This window comes from Dipodomys merriami, unplaced genomic scaffold (assembly GCF_024711535.1).
Source record: "Dipodomys merriami isolate MVZ:Mamm:240054 unplaced genomic scaffold, mDipMer1.0.p SCAF_384, whole genome shotgun sequence".
Taxonomy (NCBI): domain Eukaryota; kingdom Metazoa; phylum Chordata; class Mammalia; order Rodentia; family Heteromyidae; genus Dipodomys; species Dipodomys merriami.
The window spans coordinates 220,159-237,975 of record NW_027205426.1 but is presented as its reverse complement, the minus strand read 5'-3'; the positions used below and the strand labels follow the sequence as shown (position 1 = coordinate 237,975).

Sequence of the window (17,817 nt, the reverse complement as noted above, 5' to 3'; positions counted from 1 at the left end):
GAAGGAAAGGAAGAAAGGAGAACAAGTGAGCAAGAGAGAGAGAGAGAGAGAGAGAGAGAGAGAGAGAGAGAGAGAGAGAGAGAGAGAGAGAGAAAGGAAGAAAATACAGCCTTAATTAAAACTAACTTCTGAGTCAAAAACAGATACACCGGCCAGTAGAAGGCCTGGAGTTGTGCTTCTAACCAGCAAAAAACAGTGGGTTGCCAGGCACTGGTGGCTCATACCTGTAATCCGAGCTACTCAGGAGGATGAGATCTGAGGATCACAGTTCAAAGCTGTGAGACTCTTAATCTCCAATGAACCACCAGAAAACCAGAAGTGGTGCTGTGGCTCAAGTGGTAGAGCACCAGCCTTGAGCTGAAGAGCTGAGAGACAGCACACCCAGGCCCAGGGTTCACACCCCATGACCAACAAAAATAAAAACAAAAAAAAACACAAAACACAAAACAACCCCCCAAAACACAATGGGTCCTGAGCCCTTTGCTGAGCTACCCAGGCCTTGGGAAACCCAGTTACTACCCCTGGAATTACAGGAGCCCAGCAGTCAGCATGGGCTGGGCACACATCAGGATGCCACGTGTGAGTCCTTCCCCACTGGAAGGCTGAGAGCACTGCACAGCAAACCCTAGCTGGGAAGACTGAGGCTCCCAGAAGCCGTCAAACTGGAACTCCAGCTTCCCGGGCAGGGAACAGAGCCCACTAGATTCCCAGGTCTGAGTCTTCATTGTCCTTGAATTGCTAGGGAGGCTAGGTGACTCAACACCTGCCCCCACCCCACTGCCCTGAAAATGGGGGGTGGGGAGGGGAGGGAACCCTAAAAGCTACCAAGCAGTCGTGTTTTTGCTTACTCCAGCAAGACAGGTAAGAAAAGGCAGTAACTACACGTAATCCCGATCGCTCACCTTTGCCTCCACAATTCTTACACGTGGCTTTAATAAAATGCTACGGTTCTTTATTGTAAATGATCACTGCACAGAGGAGAGTGTTTAAACGTCCTAAAAGGCGAATTTCAAAGCGTTATGCCTTCAGAAATGTCGTGTGGTAGGTGGGATAATAGTATTTCATCTCCTCACTAAGTCCTGTTAAAGTTAGTAAGAGGTGCTTCTCATTTACAAGAGAGAATGAGTATGTCTGCCTGGTTTAGGTCCCAAAACTGACCCTCAAAGCCTCTCCTGGGCTCTTCTCCCATTGTTTGTCGGAGGGTAGGGACAACGCTCCCTCTGTTCCTAAAATGGTGCTGTGCTGCCGAACAGCAGAACCCAAGTAGCTGCTTTGCACTCCCCTTCCATCTACTCCCCCCCACCCCCGCCCGCCCGGCAGTGTGCTGTGTGTAGGACATATGGCAAACAAGCAGCAACAGCATCAGATGACACGCTGCCGACGTGTGAACAGGACACCCTGGCTAAGAGGAGTCCATTTCTACTACTTAACTACAGCCCGGTACCCCGTAATAAACTGCGGCAAAGTGAGAAAACGGCCAACACCACACTGAAACACATCATAAACATTAAAGCCCTAACAGCAGACATTAATTAGCAGTTGTTTCAATTTCGGCAACAATTCATCTCTAAGGCCACTATTTGGAACACTCGTGCACTTAAATGGGATTTCTCACTCCAAACAAGGGAAAGCTATCTTGATTACAAAGACATGACCTGCACTGTATAAAAATCAAATCAACTCCTCCTCCTCATTGATTATAAATTGAGTCATAATAATAAAAGTTACCAAAAGTCTCCTTTCAGAAGGACATACTGGTTACCCAATGCCATGATTGTACCCATTTAGAATCCAGCTGACCAAAACATACAATAATCTCTAGTGGGCAGCAGCGCCAGATAATTCCATCCAGGGAAGGAGTACTTAAATAAAACCATGAACCTACAAAAGGAACAAGCCGAACCCGGCAACAAAGTGATCTGAGAAGAGACAGGTCTAGGGACAGATGTGGAGAAGTGGGTGATTTCAGCCAGAATAAGAGCTGGTGGTGAGCCAGGCCTCTTCTCAAGACCTCCCTTCAGTCTATTCATTGTGCTGAGAAGGTTTGGAGGCCAGGCAGGGCATGCCGGAGGGCAGGGGTTCCTATTTGCAAAATACCAATGAATGCACAATGAGATGAAGGAGAAACAGAAAAGATTTGGTTATTAATGAAGAAATGAACCTCCTTAAGGTAGAAGGCTGGAAGGAGAGGACAAGGGAGAGCGGGGACTGAATGGTAAAGCTAATAATAGAGGAAGAAGAAAGGAAGTTTGCACCACAGGAGATAGAGGCAGAGGAAGAGCAGTGAGCCTGGGAATTGCATCGTGGGTAATTATCCTCTTGCACAAGCAGCAGCAGAGTCGGGGCCAAAAACGAAAGGGGGGGGTGGCGAGGAGAGAAAAGCAGAGGTTCACCCCTGTCCCTTCTCTCTCCCACAGCTTCTTCCCAAACCACTTGTAAGACAAGCTTGGAGACTGGCAGCTGCAGGCCTTGGCCAAAAGAACCTCACCACCATTTGTTTCCATGGCTGGTGTCCTGAACTGCCTGGGTATGGATTGGTGTGGGAGTTAAAGCAAAGTCTGGGAGAGGGAGCCCCACTATGGAAGCGTTATGTACGTGTCTGTGCCTGTACCTGTGTGTAGATACTAGGACCCCCATAATTCTCCTACAAAGGAGATCACAGGTGCCAGTGGCTCCTGCCTAAACTCAGGGGGCTGAGATCTGAGGATAACGGCTCAAAGCCAACCTGAGCAGAAAAGTCTGTGAGACTCTTTATCTTCAACAAAAAGCCAGAAGTGGTCCTGTGGCTCGAGGGCTAGAAGGCCAGCCTTGAGCACAAGAGCTCAGGGACAGTACATAGGACCCGAGTTCAAGCCCCAGGATGCAGAACAAGAAAAAGGAGGGGAGTGGGTAGTCCTGAAGTTTTAAGAACAACTTTTAAGCAACTTCGGATGAAAATAATTCTGGAGGGCTGGGAAGGTGGCTCAGTGGTAGAGCGCTTGCCTTGTATGCATGAGGCCCTGGGTTCGATTCCTCAGCACTACATAAGCAAAAAGAAAAAAGGCAGAAGTGGTGCTGTGGCTCAAATGGTAGAGCGCTAGCCTTGAGCTGAAGAGCTGAGGGACAGCGCCCAGGCTCAGAGTTCAGGCCCTACGACCTGACTCAAAAAAATAAATAAATAAAAATAAAATTCTGGAAAACTATCATAGAGTAGCAGAGATTCTAAGCTTTGTTGCTAGAACTCCGAGGATAACTCACCTCGAGACAAGATGGGGCTCACGACCGCTGGGCCCTCAGGTCCCTTTGGGTAAGGACCTGAGGGAACAAAGATGATCACACTGGGAGGGAGCCATACAGTCAGTGTTCCTCACAGGATACACTCACGGTGGCCATCTCCACCTTGGGAGCTTCATGAGTGTGACTTCACACTTACACATGCTCCCTGAGTGATCAAGATTGGGACCCCCGACAGCTCCTGGCATGCTGTACAGTGCATCCTTGCTGGAACCTTCAGACAGACCTCTGCCAGGAGAAGCTGGGGGGGGGGGGGGGGAGGACCCACAGCCTCACCAACCACCTGCAGCTGAGGTCAGGTCAAGGGCAGCAGAGAGCGGGCAGTTACCGTGTAAGATTGGAAGACAGAGCCCCGAGCAGGTGGGCAGTTTGGGGAAAACTGTAAAAGACCCCTTGGCTGGGTTCTGGAAGTTGAATCTTTCCATGTAGAACATTGGATAGTCCTAGCAGCAATCAACAAGAACCTGGAGAAATGAGCCTCTGGGCTCGTGTGGAAGGCCCAAGAGCATCCAGTTGGATGGAAAATACCAGGCCTCTCCTGGTTATGTCTCACTTGTCATTGTAACCCCATTCTCCTGCACCGCCCCTGAACACAATGGCAGCCACAGGAAAGGCTTAGGAAATGGTCTTCAAGACCGGCGTGGCTCAGGTAGTAGAGTGCCTGCCTAGCAAGCATGAGATCCTGTGTTCAAATCTCAGGACCAACAACCCCCGCCCCCCCCACCCAAAAAAAGAAGAATCAACATTTAATTATCCAGCTGGTAGAGTGCCAACGACTGTGGAAGGACCTCTTTCACTACCTTCATCCCTGGCTGGCTTCTGAGCCAGCCCTGCCTTTAGGTCAGCCTTTGAAGACCCACAGAACTCTTCATTTACTCCTCTTCCTCCCGGCAGTTTTATTTACTCTCCTCAGATTCCTGTCCCAGCAACCGCCACCAAGACAAGCTGTGGTCCCCTCTCACAGTAATCCTTCCCTGCCTAATGTGGGACAGACAATAAAGAAATGAAGGCCCAGCCGGGCCAGCAAACTCATCCAGTCCAAGGATTAGGAGAGACACCTGTTCTTCACAGCAGCTGCTGAAGTAGTCAGAAGCATGACACCCTAGTAACAAAGTTCTCTCTGCTAAAGGCGCAGCACTGACAGGAGCAATAAACCAGTCTCCAGTTACATCACCTGAACGTGAAAACAAGTTCAATACCAGCCTTGCTGAACTTGAGAACTCTAATACTGCTCTGATGATGGAGGCAGCGCCTGCTAGCTGATTATACAAATCTTCTATGGCATGAATGCTACAAGCAGCCGCTGTATACACAGGGTATAAGGAAATGGCTTCATGCACTTCGCCGGACACGTACCCCATGGCTGACCAAGTTCCCCTCTATTGAAGCCATTTTAAAAAACAGCTGAAAATTGCCCAGTCCAGAGCACAGACACCAACACGGGAACAAATAAGCAACATTCTAAAATGACCTTTTCACTCCACTCAGCACTGGACACACAGACAGACACAAGGACAGATGCACACACATGTGCACCCCCCCGCTCCATGACAAGCATCAACACTGCCCAGTCTAGAGCTCCAGTACTAACACAGGAACAAATAAACGTTCTAAATTGTCTTCTCAATCCACTCAGCATTGGACACATGGATGCATGCGTGCACATGTGCACGTTTGTGCGCGCGCGTGTGCGCGCGTGCGCACGCACACACACACACACACACACACACACACACACACACACACACACACGACCAGCACCAACTCTCCAAGTAAACTACTTCATCACTGCAATACGTACATATTACCTTTTCAGACCAGACCAGGAGACATTCTTGGAAACAGCTTGTTAACAGCCCCTGGCTTGCTGTTGAATCCGTTTATAGTCTATCAGGAAGACAGCCCTCCAAGGAGACGCATTTTACATCTCTACATAATACCGCCTTGCCTCAATAAGGCTGGGTTCTGTGCAAACCTTCCCTCTACGCTAGAGAACAATTTGGCTATAATTTCTATAACATACTCTCCCATGAGCATGCAGTACATACGCACATATGCAAACAATCACAAACCCTTGGAATAAAAGCAGAGTGGGGCCCAAGAAAGGGCAGCCATGTCACCTGGTCCTGATGGCCATAAGGACTCCGTCAGCTACCTTCCCAACTCTCCTCTCCAGAACCGACCTATTCTAACCTCCAGTGCAGGCTCTAAGGTGTGAGCTTTCAATGACTGCACGAGGGAACTTTTCTCCTTGGCCCACAGAAGCTGCTTTCCAGGTGTGGGGCACGATGAAATCTCTTGGTGTACCTTGATATGCAGCCCTCAATACACACAATCACCATTTTCCCCAAGCCTAACATTTGCCTGGGGACACTAGGACCAGCTGAAAGGTGACCAGGACCTGGCACAACAGATGCCCCTGAGGTACCAGGCATGCGCCAGACCCTCCCCCAAAGAATCACCATCTCATCCACCAACCCACTAGATTAGCAGGGGGCCCCTAATAATGTAAAACTCTAAGAGGAATCAGAGAGGTCAGCTTGGGGCGCAATGCTGTGAGGTGAATCCCTTCCGACACCATTTGGTGCCGTGCCCAGCCATCCCCTACTATGCCCAGAGAGGCCCATCTGCAGGCCATCCTGAAACATGCCCGGTAAAAGACAGGCATGCTGTGAACTTGCACTCTGCCCTATAACCTAGATTTAAGCCAGGCATGGGGAACTGTGGGTGTGGCAGCGTGCTGTGGGGTGCTGCCGAGGGTTGTATTCCCTCCATGGTCAATCTTTTAAGACCACAGAAGAAAAGGGATTGTCCATACCCCATCTTTCCTTCAAGGCAGCCTCCTCAACGCCAGGCCAGCCAGACACACATGTCACCCTGCTTGCGTCCAGAAGCTGTTCAGCTGTTTCACCGAGAATTTCAAGACCAAGCCTCAGGAAAGGTAGCTAATGTTTACATACTTACACCTTCTGGCTTTGCTGGGGTAAAAAAGCCCTACACTGGAGTGGGCCTGTCTCACCTGCAGTTTTTTGGGGGGGTAGGGGGAGAATCCTGGGGCTTGAACTCAAGGCCTGGGCACTGTCCTTGAGCTTTTCTGTTCAAGCCTAATGATCTGCCACTTGAGCCACAGTTTCACTTTTGGCTTTCTGGTGGGTACTTAAGAGTTCAGAATCTCCCAGCCTTTCCTGCCCAGGCTGGCTTTGAACCATAATCCTTAGACTTCAGCTTCCTGAGTAGCTGGGATGACAGGTGTGAGCCACTGACATCTGGCATTCCCCTAGCAAGTATGCTGCCTAGAAGATAATTAATAAGCTGACCACGCTGGTAGGCTGCTCGCTGTTCAGCTTCTGGGGGTAGGCAGCTTGGGGAGGCTAGAGGACCAGGAAGGGCTGACATGCGAACATATGTCCCAGCGGAGACAAGGAGCCAACACCCAGGCCCTCTCAGAGCATGCTGGGAACCTCGGAGCACGCTTGGAAGGCAGGATGGCCCATCACTCCAGCAGTCCTGCGCTGGCTCCCATGGTGTCCAGCGTCCTGTCACCTACAGCTGACCTCAGCCCACAGAGCCTGGCCCCTACTTACTAACTCCCAGCCCTGCCTAGAGCAGAGCTGAGGACAAAGAAAGCAGAGCAGGAATCTAGCAAGGGAGCCTTTGTTCCTCTGGTTCTCAGGGGGAAACCTGCTTACTTTTCTTTCTCTCACCCAGCAGCCCTGTCAGCAGACTTGGGAAGGAAGCACATGGGACAAAGTCAAAGGAGAGAGGTTGGCCGCTTTCCAGGGGGTTTTAGGTGTACTCAACGGAATCAGGCCCCGTTGGTGTCAAAGTTGGGGAATGGAGGAAGCATACCCAGACCTGGGACGCGGTCCAAAACCCCCCAGATTTTTTTCCTCAACAATAGCTCTCCCACTCTGAAAGAATACGGATCAAATGGTATCAAGTAGTAACCCCTGCCCATCCCGGCCACTACCCGGAGGGTCACCAAGACCCACTAGGGCAGAAGAGCTTGGATCTCCACAGTGTAAGACACTAGCCCAGAGAACTCACAATGCAGGTTGTTTTTTTTAAATGTCCCAGGCCACAAGTCAAAGTGGGGAGAAAATATACCAAGGATCCAATCCCACTTTCCCTAAACCCGCCATGCCAATGCCACGGCAGGAGCTTAAAGAGGAGTACACAGAGGTCTAAAGAGTAGAACTCACCTTTGTCCCTCTGGGAGCCTGCCCTGTGATCACAGATCAAACCATGGAAATAATTCGCTGGACCATACAGAAGCTCGGCAGACTAGGGACTATGGTTTGTTCTGGCAAGAGTCTGACTTGAGGGCCAAAAACAGTCAGATGGAAGAGGAAGACGAATGGTACAGGACAACAAAGCATTATGAAAGAAGTTATTCCTCCTAGGGACGTTCCTAAACCTCTTCAGGCTCCTGCTGCCCCGGCTTAGGCATGAGCTGAGCAAAACAAATGGATGGATGGCTTCACTCTAGTTTCTGATGCTGTGTGGATCTGCGCAAGTACCAGCAATCAGGCGTACTTCCCTGGGCTTGACTATTCTTCTCCAGGAACCCCACACAGGACCACACCTGCCACAAGGCCCCCACCGGCAGCTGTGAGGATGCTGGGCTGTCCCTCTTCTCACCTCCAGACCCTCTGGACTAGGGAGTAAGGAGGGAGAAGCCTCTGAGACAAACAAGCTGCTTTCTGGGGCTTGCACTTTTTTTTTTTCTAATTACAAGGTTGATTTTTATCTGCAGCTCATTTCTTCCAGGAAATACTCAGCTTCCTCATGTAGGAGAGCTGTGAGCGATGCAAGGATCAAGTGACCTCACACACAGACCGTCTTTGGGAGGATAATGACACCGCGGGTCACAGACTGTGCAGCAGCAGCCGTGGAGTGCCCCTGGAGATTACCAGGGCCCGTGGGAAGGAACAGCTCTCCTACGCCTTTCTTCATCTGCTGCTCCCACAGGTCATGGGTGGGAAAGGAGCAGGGAACGTTCTCCTCAGAGGACACGGCATATGCAGGTGAGAAGTGAGGGTGTCTTCAGATGACAATGAATGGGAATACTGCTACTGAACCCCCCTTCCAAGCTCTCCCCAAATCAAGAGTTCCCTCATAGCCCAAGGTAACAAGCTCAGCTTCCTCTAACTCTTCCATGCAATTACACTCTCCGAGGGCTACTCCTCCAGCTTATGAAACCAGAAATGCACCACCCCAAAGCCCCAGCGTCTGTTCTGCGGTCAGACAGAGATGGGATCCTGGAAATGCAGACAGACTGGGGAGCCTGTGCCATCTTTCAAGCCTCGCCCCAGTCCCAAAGAATGAGCAACTGTACGAACAGGAAGTGGGATACTGAATGCTGGGCGAGAACGCGGCCCTCGGGGACACAGGGATTTTCCTTGGCTTTTGTCTTGGGTTCAGAACCATACAGCTAGTTTTCCCCTAAACTCCCTGCAAGACTCCCTGAAAGGCATGGGCTCCCCTGGCTCATCTCTCTTGTAGCGGAGACCTGGGTTCAGTTGAAGGTGGTGAAGCAGGAGCTACTGAGTCCCGTGGAAAGTTCTGTGGGACGGGGACAGGAGTGCCAGGCTGGGCATCGGCCAACCCGGGAGGCCAGGACACCAGCCCTCAAGAGGACAAGGTGTCCAGGTCCACAAGCTGAGCAAGAGATACACAAAAGAACTTTGATTAGCAGCGTAAGGCACTGTTAACAGGCAATTGCAGGTGTTCACAGCTCTGAGCCGAGCAGGATTGGACCCCCTTCAGGCACCGAAAGTTCATGGTTAGGTGACCTGGACAAGTTCAAGTCCAAGCTCCAGGCCTTCCCGGGTCTGTGCCTAAGCTCCTGCCCTGGGTGTCCTCCGGGGTCAGTGGACCCTTCTCTTCTTCTCCACTACCCCTCCCCCCAAAGTGAACTCACAAGGAAGTGCCGGGGAACCTTGGAGGACAATAGCATGCAAATCTGAACCTGAGGCAGGCAGGGAGTCACCCAGCAGGGAGCATGTCCTTTCTGGGTCATTCAGGAAGTGAGGTCTGTTTCCTGGTGGCTAGCTTTCACACCTGATGGGAAGACTCACTTCTCAGCAGAGGGAAAGGCCTGAGGAGGCTGCAGACCCCTTCCTTCAATTCAACCCCTTCCTCACCTGGTGAAGGGGAGTGGACTTCAATAAACTGTGGGGACTTTTAAAACTCAACGTTTTAATGCCAGTCCTATTGTGGTTGGAGATCTTTCCAAAATACACTGCATTCTCTTCTCACTTCTTAACGCTCGTAAACCTGGAAGCCATGACTGCAAACATTAATATCACCAGCATTCTGTGGCGTCTGCGGCGCCCTGAGGAGGGATTTAACACTAGAAATGAGTCCTGGCCGGAGAGCCAGGCCGTATAAACTGTGTTTTCTTTTCCCTTCCTTTTTGGTGGTACTGGAGCTTGAACACGGGGCCTTATGGTTGCTAGGAAGGCACCCAGCACCTGAGCTACACCCTAGCCTTCTTGCTTTATTTTTCAGGTAGAGTTTGTGTAGCTGGGATTACAGATGTGTACCACCATGGCCAGATTAGTTGTTAGCAGGCTGGCTCCAAACTGTCATCTGCCCCATCTCCAGATCACACAAGTAACTGGGATTACAGGCGTGCACCACCATATCACTATGCAGTTGTATGGCGTTAGAGGGCATGAACAGGACACTTGGTTCTCACTCTGGTCCTCTCTAAGGGGTGAGGGGGGCCCTGGATAGGAACCTGCTTCTTACTCTGGCTTTGCCATGATTAACAATGTGAGCTTAGTCAAACTATTTATATACCACAGGACTGTTTCCTTGCCTGTCTCAAGGAAAGTTTGGACTGTGCTTTCAAAATGCCTTTGAACACACCTATAAACAACCTGTTATCTATCAATTACCTACTATCTCTAGCCTTCCCAAAATCTCCTCTAAAAAATTTCTGTCAACACTTCAAAATCAGAAGAAACGTATGAAGTCAGACAGCCAAAAGCTGTCTTCATTCAAGTACAATTAAAAGAACAAAGCCATGATAAGCAGGTAATCACAAAAGAAAAAAAATTAATGTTCAAGAAAAAAAATTAATGTCCGAATACCTACAAACACTTAAGTAAATTTCCAGAAGTCACAGTACTAAAGACACAAATGGGACAAATGACAGGTGCTTTTAAAGAGATTATTGTTCATGGGTTGAGCAGAAAATTTTTTCTAAAAAAGTTGTGTAAGTACAAGGAACAGAAGAGTAGTGATGATGGCAGGGCCGGCCTGCCGGGCTAAAGACAGCCTGAACACAGCCGTGGAAGACATTCATCCATGCATCCATCCATCTAGACATCCGTCCTTCCATCCTTAACCAAACTGCTGTGGGTCACTGGAGGGGGATAAAAACAGATGAAAAAAATTAAAAAAAAGGAGAAAAGTTTTGAGCAGAGTGAGAGTGAAGCAGGGCAGATCACTAAACGGGCATTGCCAAGGCTTGGTGGTACCGTGTGGCCATCTCCGCTGCCTGTGCCCAGCAGGCTCTGTCTGCCTCAGCTTACCCAGCAGCCCCCCCAGACGCTGCATCTCCTCACTTTCTTCCTTCATAAAAAGGGCTGTAGCCCTTGACAGACTCTGGTTCCCACAGTCCTGCACACAAGCCCACCCACATTCCGTAGCCTCCCCGGGCTTTGTAAAATGGGGAGGAAACTGCATCCCAGACAGAACCAGGACAGTGAATGACATTCTGCAGATAAAAGACCAACAGCACAAAGACACTAGTGACAACGAAGGGGGAGGGGCGCCCAGAAGAAGAGGAAGAGGAGGAAAAAGAGGAAGAGGAAGAGGAGGAAAAAGAGGAAGAGGAAGAAGGGGAAAAAGAGGAAGAAGGAAGTCGAGGAAGGAAGAGGGAAAGGAGAAGAAAGAACCTGGTAAATTACAAATCACTGTGCAGTTGTGAACTAGGAGCAGATACTCCAATGACACAGGATTTATGAACCCCAGGGGTCCCGTTTCCAGTTTTAAGGAGAAGCAGGGTGGCTCCAGGCACTTGGGCCCACCCTTGTTTATACACTAAGCCCCTCCTCCCAGCCACTGGCACAAGACCCAGCTACAGGGGATATTTTCACCCAGATGAAAGCACCACCTGGTAAATCTGCATCAAGTCACAGATCTGAGATAGGTCTCACTGAAGGCTGCGTTACAGGTGCGTAATACGCGTTTCCACCTAACAGAGAGGCCAGGCAACGCCACTCACCAAGCCCGCTCACCCCTGGTGCCCCGCACAGAACCTCTTTATAGTCTGGCTCCTGTAGGCCCAGAAAAATCAATAAAAATGTGTTAGCTTTTTAATAGGCTATAATTCGAACTTCTCACCGATTTAGTAGCTCTTCTCTCCCCAGATACTAGGTCTAGGGGTGACAAACAAGACTTCAAGCGGGACCCCGGTGGGCATGAGAACCCAGAAAAACTCACAACCCCACTCAATCACCACCCAGAGGCTGATTCCTTCCACACACCCAAGGAGAAACACTCCTTTCCCTGCATGAAAACGAGTCCAGTGCTGTTCAAAAAGTGGATTTCACCGGGGAAAATGCCTCTTGCATACCTCACCCCCAGGGGCTTCCTCTGACAAGGGTCCCTGAGCAAAGGGCAGGTTTTAAATCTGGGTAATAAAATGAGACTGCTCCCCAAGTGACCCCAGCCACCCCCCCTGCCCTGCCCTTCCTCGCTGGGGATAAAGGCCTGGTGAGTCTCAGTGCTTCCTGCTTCCTGGCTTGCCGTGTTCACCCCTTGCCTTACCTACCCTGAGGAGGGGACTTCCAGAACCGTCTTGGACCAGCTGCCAGGTCTGTGGCTTTAGCTGATAAACAAATGGGCTTGGCTAACCTTGGGTAACAGCTGGAGGAGAGGCAAGAATTCCTCAGAGGGGAGCTGATGGCAAGAACCAGTGCCGTCAGCCTGAGGCAGACCTCACTACAAAAATATTGCTGCAAGCCAGGCAAGGTGGCTCATGCCTGCAATCCAGGCTAACTCAGAAGGCTGAATTCGGGATGACTCAAGTTCAAGGCCAGACCTCATCTCACCCAATGGTTCAAAGCTGGGCAGGGTGGTAACTGCTGGTCATCCCAGCTGTGTGGGAGACTGATCTGGAGGAACAAGGTTCCAGGCCAGCCTGGATGAAGAAGGTTCCAAGACCTCCTTTCAACAGAAGAAGCTAGGCCAGCAGGAGGGAAAGGGTGTTATGGGGGAAGGATGCAAATAAAAGGGGTCCTGGGGGCATGGTTCAAGTGAGCCCCTGCTGAGTTCAAACACCACTGTTGTACAGTAACTAAAATATTGCTGCAAACCGAGGTTCCAATCCAAGTCCACCAGGCTCTCTGGCCTCATCCCTGCCTCCTACCCCTTCCTCTTCCCACACCTGTTGAGACCCTCCTGGCTTGAAGCCCCCACCACCTTCCCTGGTACATCCCTGGGGGCCCTGGGAGCAGCTGGCTAGAGATTAAAATGACCACGCTAGGAAGTACCAGGGATAAGGCCTATTGTATCGAGTTTCCCTGGCCTTTTATAGATGCTCCGTGAACCATAGATGTGACCTGGTGGCTAGAGACGCTGCAGGCCGGGGCATCTGGTTGAGCACCCACGGCCAGAGCAACACTTAGCTCTGGAACCCCATCTGTGAAAATGGAGTCCCACGCTCTCCCAACACTGAATGTCTGAGCATCCTATGATGCTACACCATGGGGAAAACCAGAACTCAAAGGCCCATGCTGCTGACCCTCACACCCATGACCGCTTAGGAACTGTGCTGTTTCTTAAGAGACAAAAGGAGAATTTTACCAAAATATTACAATGTTATATCAAAAGTTCCATTGCTCAAATCAGGCACTGGTGGCAAATGCCTGCAATCCCAGCTACTCAGGAGGCTGAGATCTGAGGATCGTGGTTTGGAGGCAGCCAGGCAGGAAAGTCAGTGAGACTCTTATCTCTAATTAATCAGCCAAAAGCTGAAAGTGGAGCTGTGGCTCCAGCGGCAGAGCATCGGCCTTGAGCAGAAAAAGCTAAGGGAGAGCTTGAGGTTCTGAGTTCAAGCTCCAGTACTGGTACAAAAAAAAAAAGAATCCTACCACTAGTAATCTTTGGATAGATACCTAGGGAAGAGGGCTCCAGCCCTGCTCAAGGCGCTTGGTTCCTGAGGGGACATAAGGACCCCGAGCAGAGATGGCAGTCTCCTCTTCCATACTTCATGTGCAAGAACTCTGGACCAGCTGCCAGGAGGAGAATAGGACACAGGACCACACCAAGCCAAGGAGCCCGAGACCCGGCTGGAACAATCCAGGTGGCCAGTGTCTTGGTGAGCAACAACTTCTTAAAAAAAAAAAAAAGTATTTCAGGCTAGTCACTAGTGGCTTGTGCCTGCAAACCGAGCTACTCAGGAGGCTGAGATCAGAGGATCACAGTTCAAAGCCAGCCCAGGAAGCAAAGTCTTAATTACAATTGACCACTCAAACAAAACAAAACAAAACAAAAACAGAAATAGAGCAGTAGCTCAAAGTGGTAGAGCACTATCCTTAAGCCAAAAGAACTTAGGGACAGCCCCTAGATGGACCAGGAAAAAAAAGAAAAGGACTTCATTCAGGGAGGAAAGTTGGCTGATAAGGAGGCAGGAAAAGGGCCAGGGCACTTGTTTATTGGCTAATTTCTGTATCCCAGCCCCCAGGAGGGCATGCGGTGACCCAGTCCACCACCACTTGGCTGAATTAAAACTGAACAGGTGACTTGAACTTCTTCCTTCTTCCTGGGACCAGAACAGGACTCTGAGAAAACATCTGACTTTATTTTATAGAGCAAGTTGATCCTGGTGCTATAGCTAAACACCCCTTAGGATCAGGAACTGGGGGAGAGGAGAGGAGGTCACGCTGGGCATCACGGAGAACACCCAAGATCAGGAACTAGGCTGGGTGACCTTGAACTGGGTGGAGGCAGGCTGGGTGACCTTGGGCTGGGCAGCGCCTGGGCACCGGGAAGAATATCTGACTTTAACTTCCCCAGGAAATGGAAGAATCACTTAGGAAGAGCAAAGAAGTAACAACAGCCCCCTCCAAAGGGGGCTAGACCCATTCAAAAACTTTCACCTTAGAAACCTGCTCCAATCAGAAACCAGCCTCTTCTAGCAGAAAACCCAGGTCAGAAGTAAACAAAGCACTTCCCTGACAGCCTTGGGCTGGGCTGGTAGGCCAGAGCTCCCACCCACCGTGGTTAGGGACTTATCATGTGCACCCCCACCCCCAAGGGGAAGGGTCTGGGAGTAGATGGGGAGGAGGAGACCGTGCAGCATCAACCTGCCCATCCACCTTCTCTACTCCACAGAAAGCGGATTCTTGGGACTCTAGAAGCCAGAAACCTGCTTCTGGCTCATGACAATTTTTTTTTTTCCTCCCAGCACCCTAAATGAAATGCAGGGTAAGTAGAAGCATCCAACTAGATAATATGTAAAGGCTGGGAGTGCAGCTCAGTGGTAGAACACTGGCCTAGCATGCCCAAGGCCCAGGGTTCCAGCCGCAGCACAGACATAAAAAAGAAAACAAGGGCTGGAAAGGTGGCTGGCTGTTAGAGCGCTTGCTTTGCCTGCATGAGGCCTTGGGTTGATTCCTCGGCACCACATAAGCAGTGCTCGTGAGTACTAGCCTTGAGCTGAAGAACTGAGGGACAGCACCTCAGGTCCAGAGTTCAGACCCCATGACTGGACCAAAAAAAAAAAAAAACACAAAAGACTGAGAAGCAATTAGGGGAGAATAATGATGTACAAATAGAAGATGCAATTCCTGTATCCCATTTAAGAAAGTTTGGCTGAAGGTGGGATGATTTGCCCGTGGTCTATGTAAGGAAAGGGACGGGTACTCTCTGCTCTTTCCAGTTCCAATAAGGCTCTAGAAACATGCTATTTCATTACCCACCCCTCCACCCCTCCTCAACACCCTCCCCCCGCCCGGCACACATGTACAAGGCTCACCAGAAGAGTGGGGTGTGGCACACCTGAGGCCACAGGGACACACTACTCTCTGGTCCTTACTGCACACATACGGCAGCATCTCTGGTCTGGGTTTTTCCTGGTGGCAGGTTTACTACCGCTGAACCAAATGCACTTAGTTCACTGATTTGATACCCTTGGATTTAGTGACCTGTTTTTCTGATGAAATATCAAATAAATGAGATTATCTATACCAAAAGATTTCCCCCAACTCCATGCAGAACCTAACTTATATTACAAAACAAACTGCCTTTGAAACATCCAACAACACAAAAGTTTTCCCCACCTCTCCTCCTGATCTGTTCAGACCCAGGAGCTGGTGCTTTAGTAAAAGCAAAAACAAAGGAACCCAAGCCACCTTTGGTGGGGTTTACCAGAGGCACTCTGCAAGCCAAGCCCAACTCCCAGATAAGAAAGCTCTGCTTCTAGTGGTAAAGATATAGTAAGCGGCAGGGCCAGGTGGCTCACGCCTGTAATCCTAGCTACTCAGGAGGCTGAGATCCGAGGATCGTGATTCAAAGTCAGCCAGCGAGGCAGGAAAAGTCTGTGAGACTCTTACCTCCAACTGACCACCCAAAAGCCAGAAGTACAGCTGTGACTCAAGTGGTAGGGCCCCTTCAGCGAGCCAAGAAGCTCAGAAACAATGCCCAGGCCCTGAGTTCAAGGTCCAGGACCAACCAGCTACAAAAAGGAGAAAGCCCAATAACCAAGTCTGATAAAAACAAAAACTGCCCAACAGAGACCCCAGTTCAACAAGTGTTAAAACAGGAAGTGTTTCCCCAACTCCCCACGGACCAAGAAAACGGCCTCCGTTGTTTCTTCAGCAGGCATTCAATTTAAACAGGCCGAGTGGAAACCAGACTTCTGCAGGGCCAGCGTCTGACCCGGACGATGTGCTGACCGGATCGGTGCGGGGAGAGCGAATGGCCAGGACGACGTTCTGACCAGATCCGTGCGGGGCCAGCGTCTGATGGGATCCGTGCGGGGGGCCACGAGCGACACAACCGGGGAGGTGGGCAAACAAGTCAGCCCAGGGCAGCAAACTCTGCCAGGACGATCTAGAAGCACCGACCTTCGGCCTCCCCCCCCCCCCCGGGGACACCCGCAGGCGTTACCGCGCACACAGACACAGGGCACGCGCGTCGTGTGCGTGCCATCCACACGCGCACACTGTATGCCGCACGCGTGTTGCACGCCTCGTGGGCGCTCCCCGCATCCCGTGTGCATCACACCCCCCTCGTGGGTCGCGTGCAGCGCGCACACGCCGTCACGTGTGTTGCGGGTGCCGCGCGTACGCGCCGTCCGTGTTACGTGTGCAGCCCCTGCGCACGGCCCGCGCCGTCACGCGTGGAGGAGCTACTTCTGTCCCCCCCTCCCCGCGGCGCGGGAGTCCTCCGCCTCCACCCCGCACAACTTTCTCACGCACGGAGGTAAAACCCACCACTCAGCAACTTTGTCCGCCCGTGGCGCCATCCCCGGGCGGGGAGTGACCCCGCGGAGCTCACGACGCGGGGGGGAGTGCGGGGGGAACCCCACGGGGGTAGCCGTAGCCGCCCCGCGCGCCCCGCAAGTCCGCGATCAGGAGGCGGGGGGGGGGGGGGTGGAGGGCGGCCCCGCCTTGAGTCCCGGGACCTGAGCCCCGCGCCGCCCGCCGCCTCGCCCCGCCCCGCAGCCCGCGCCGCCCCGCCGCCCCTACCTTGATGCCGCACGGGGCCGGCGTCTCCGACATGTCTCCGGCGGGCTCCGGAAGTTCCCGGCTCCTCCGCGCTCCGCTCCCGGCCGCGGGCGGCGGGCGCCCGAGCTAAGAAGTTTCCGCCGGCATCGCCGCGGGCGGCCGCCGGGGTGCGGGGCGGGCGCGGGGCGCGGGGCAGCGCGGGGCGCGGGCCGTGGAAGCCGGCGGCGCGGGCGCGGGGCGCGGAACGCGGGGCGCAGCGCCGGCCTCCGTCTCCTCCCACCGCGGCGGGCGCCCCGCCCTCGCTCGCTCTCCTCTCCGTCCCCTCCCTCGCTCTCTTTCTCTCTCCCTCTCTCTTGGCTTCCTCTCCCCCCCGCCCCCTGCTTTCGCTCTCTTCCCGTCGTCCGACTTCTCCTTCCCGGAAGGGAAACCGAAAGCTCGGCCGCGCCGCCCGCACCGCGACCCGGGGAGTTTGGGGCCGGGACTGACGCGACTTCCCGGCCCGGGCTCGGCCTCTTAAAGGCGCCGCCAGGAAGCGCGGCTCGGGTTCCCGCGACCGGCGGGGCGGGGCGGGGCGGGCGTGAGGACTGGGGTGGAGCTTGCGGGCGGGGCGGGGCGTGAGGGCCGAGGGCGGGGCGTGAGGGCAGGGGGTGGAGCTTGCAGGCAGGGCGGGGCGTGAGGGCCGGGGGATGGTGCTTGCGGGAGGGCGGAGCGGGCGTTAGGGCCAGGGGTGGAACATGAGGACGGGGCGGGGCGTGAGGGCTGGGGGTGGAGCTTGAGGGTGGGCGTGGTGGGTGTGAGGGATGGGGGTGGAGCCTGAGAGGCATGAGGGACGGGGGCGGGGCGAGAGAAAGGGCGG

The 17,817-nt window shown here is 52.5% G+C and overlaps 1 protein-coding gene across 1 annotated transcript in view; it reads right to left on the bottom strand.

Annotated features, from left to right (window-relative positions):
- LOC138805062 (transcription factor ETV6) overlaps nt 1-17,319 on the bottom strand; it is a 101,782-nt gene extending 84,463 nt beyond the window's left edge. Inside the window, exon 1 of the mRNA XM_069989612.1 lies at nt 16,983-17,319. Within this exon, the coding sequence (XP_069845713.1) occupies nt 16,983-17,015 (33 nt within the window). The 5' untranslated portion in view covers nt 17,016-17,319. The remainder of the gene's footprint in view (nt 1-16,982) is intronic.
- Between the last annotated feature and the right edge of the window lie 498 nt (nt 17,320-17,817).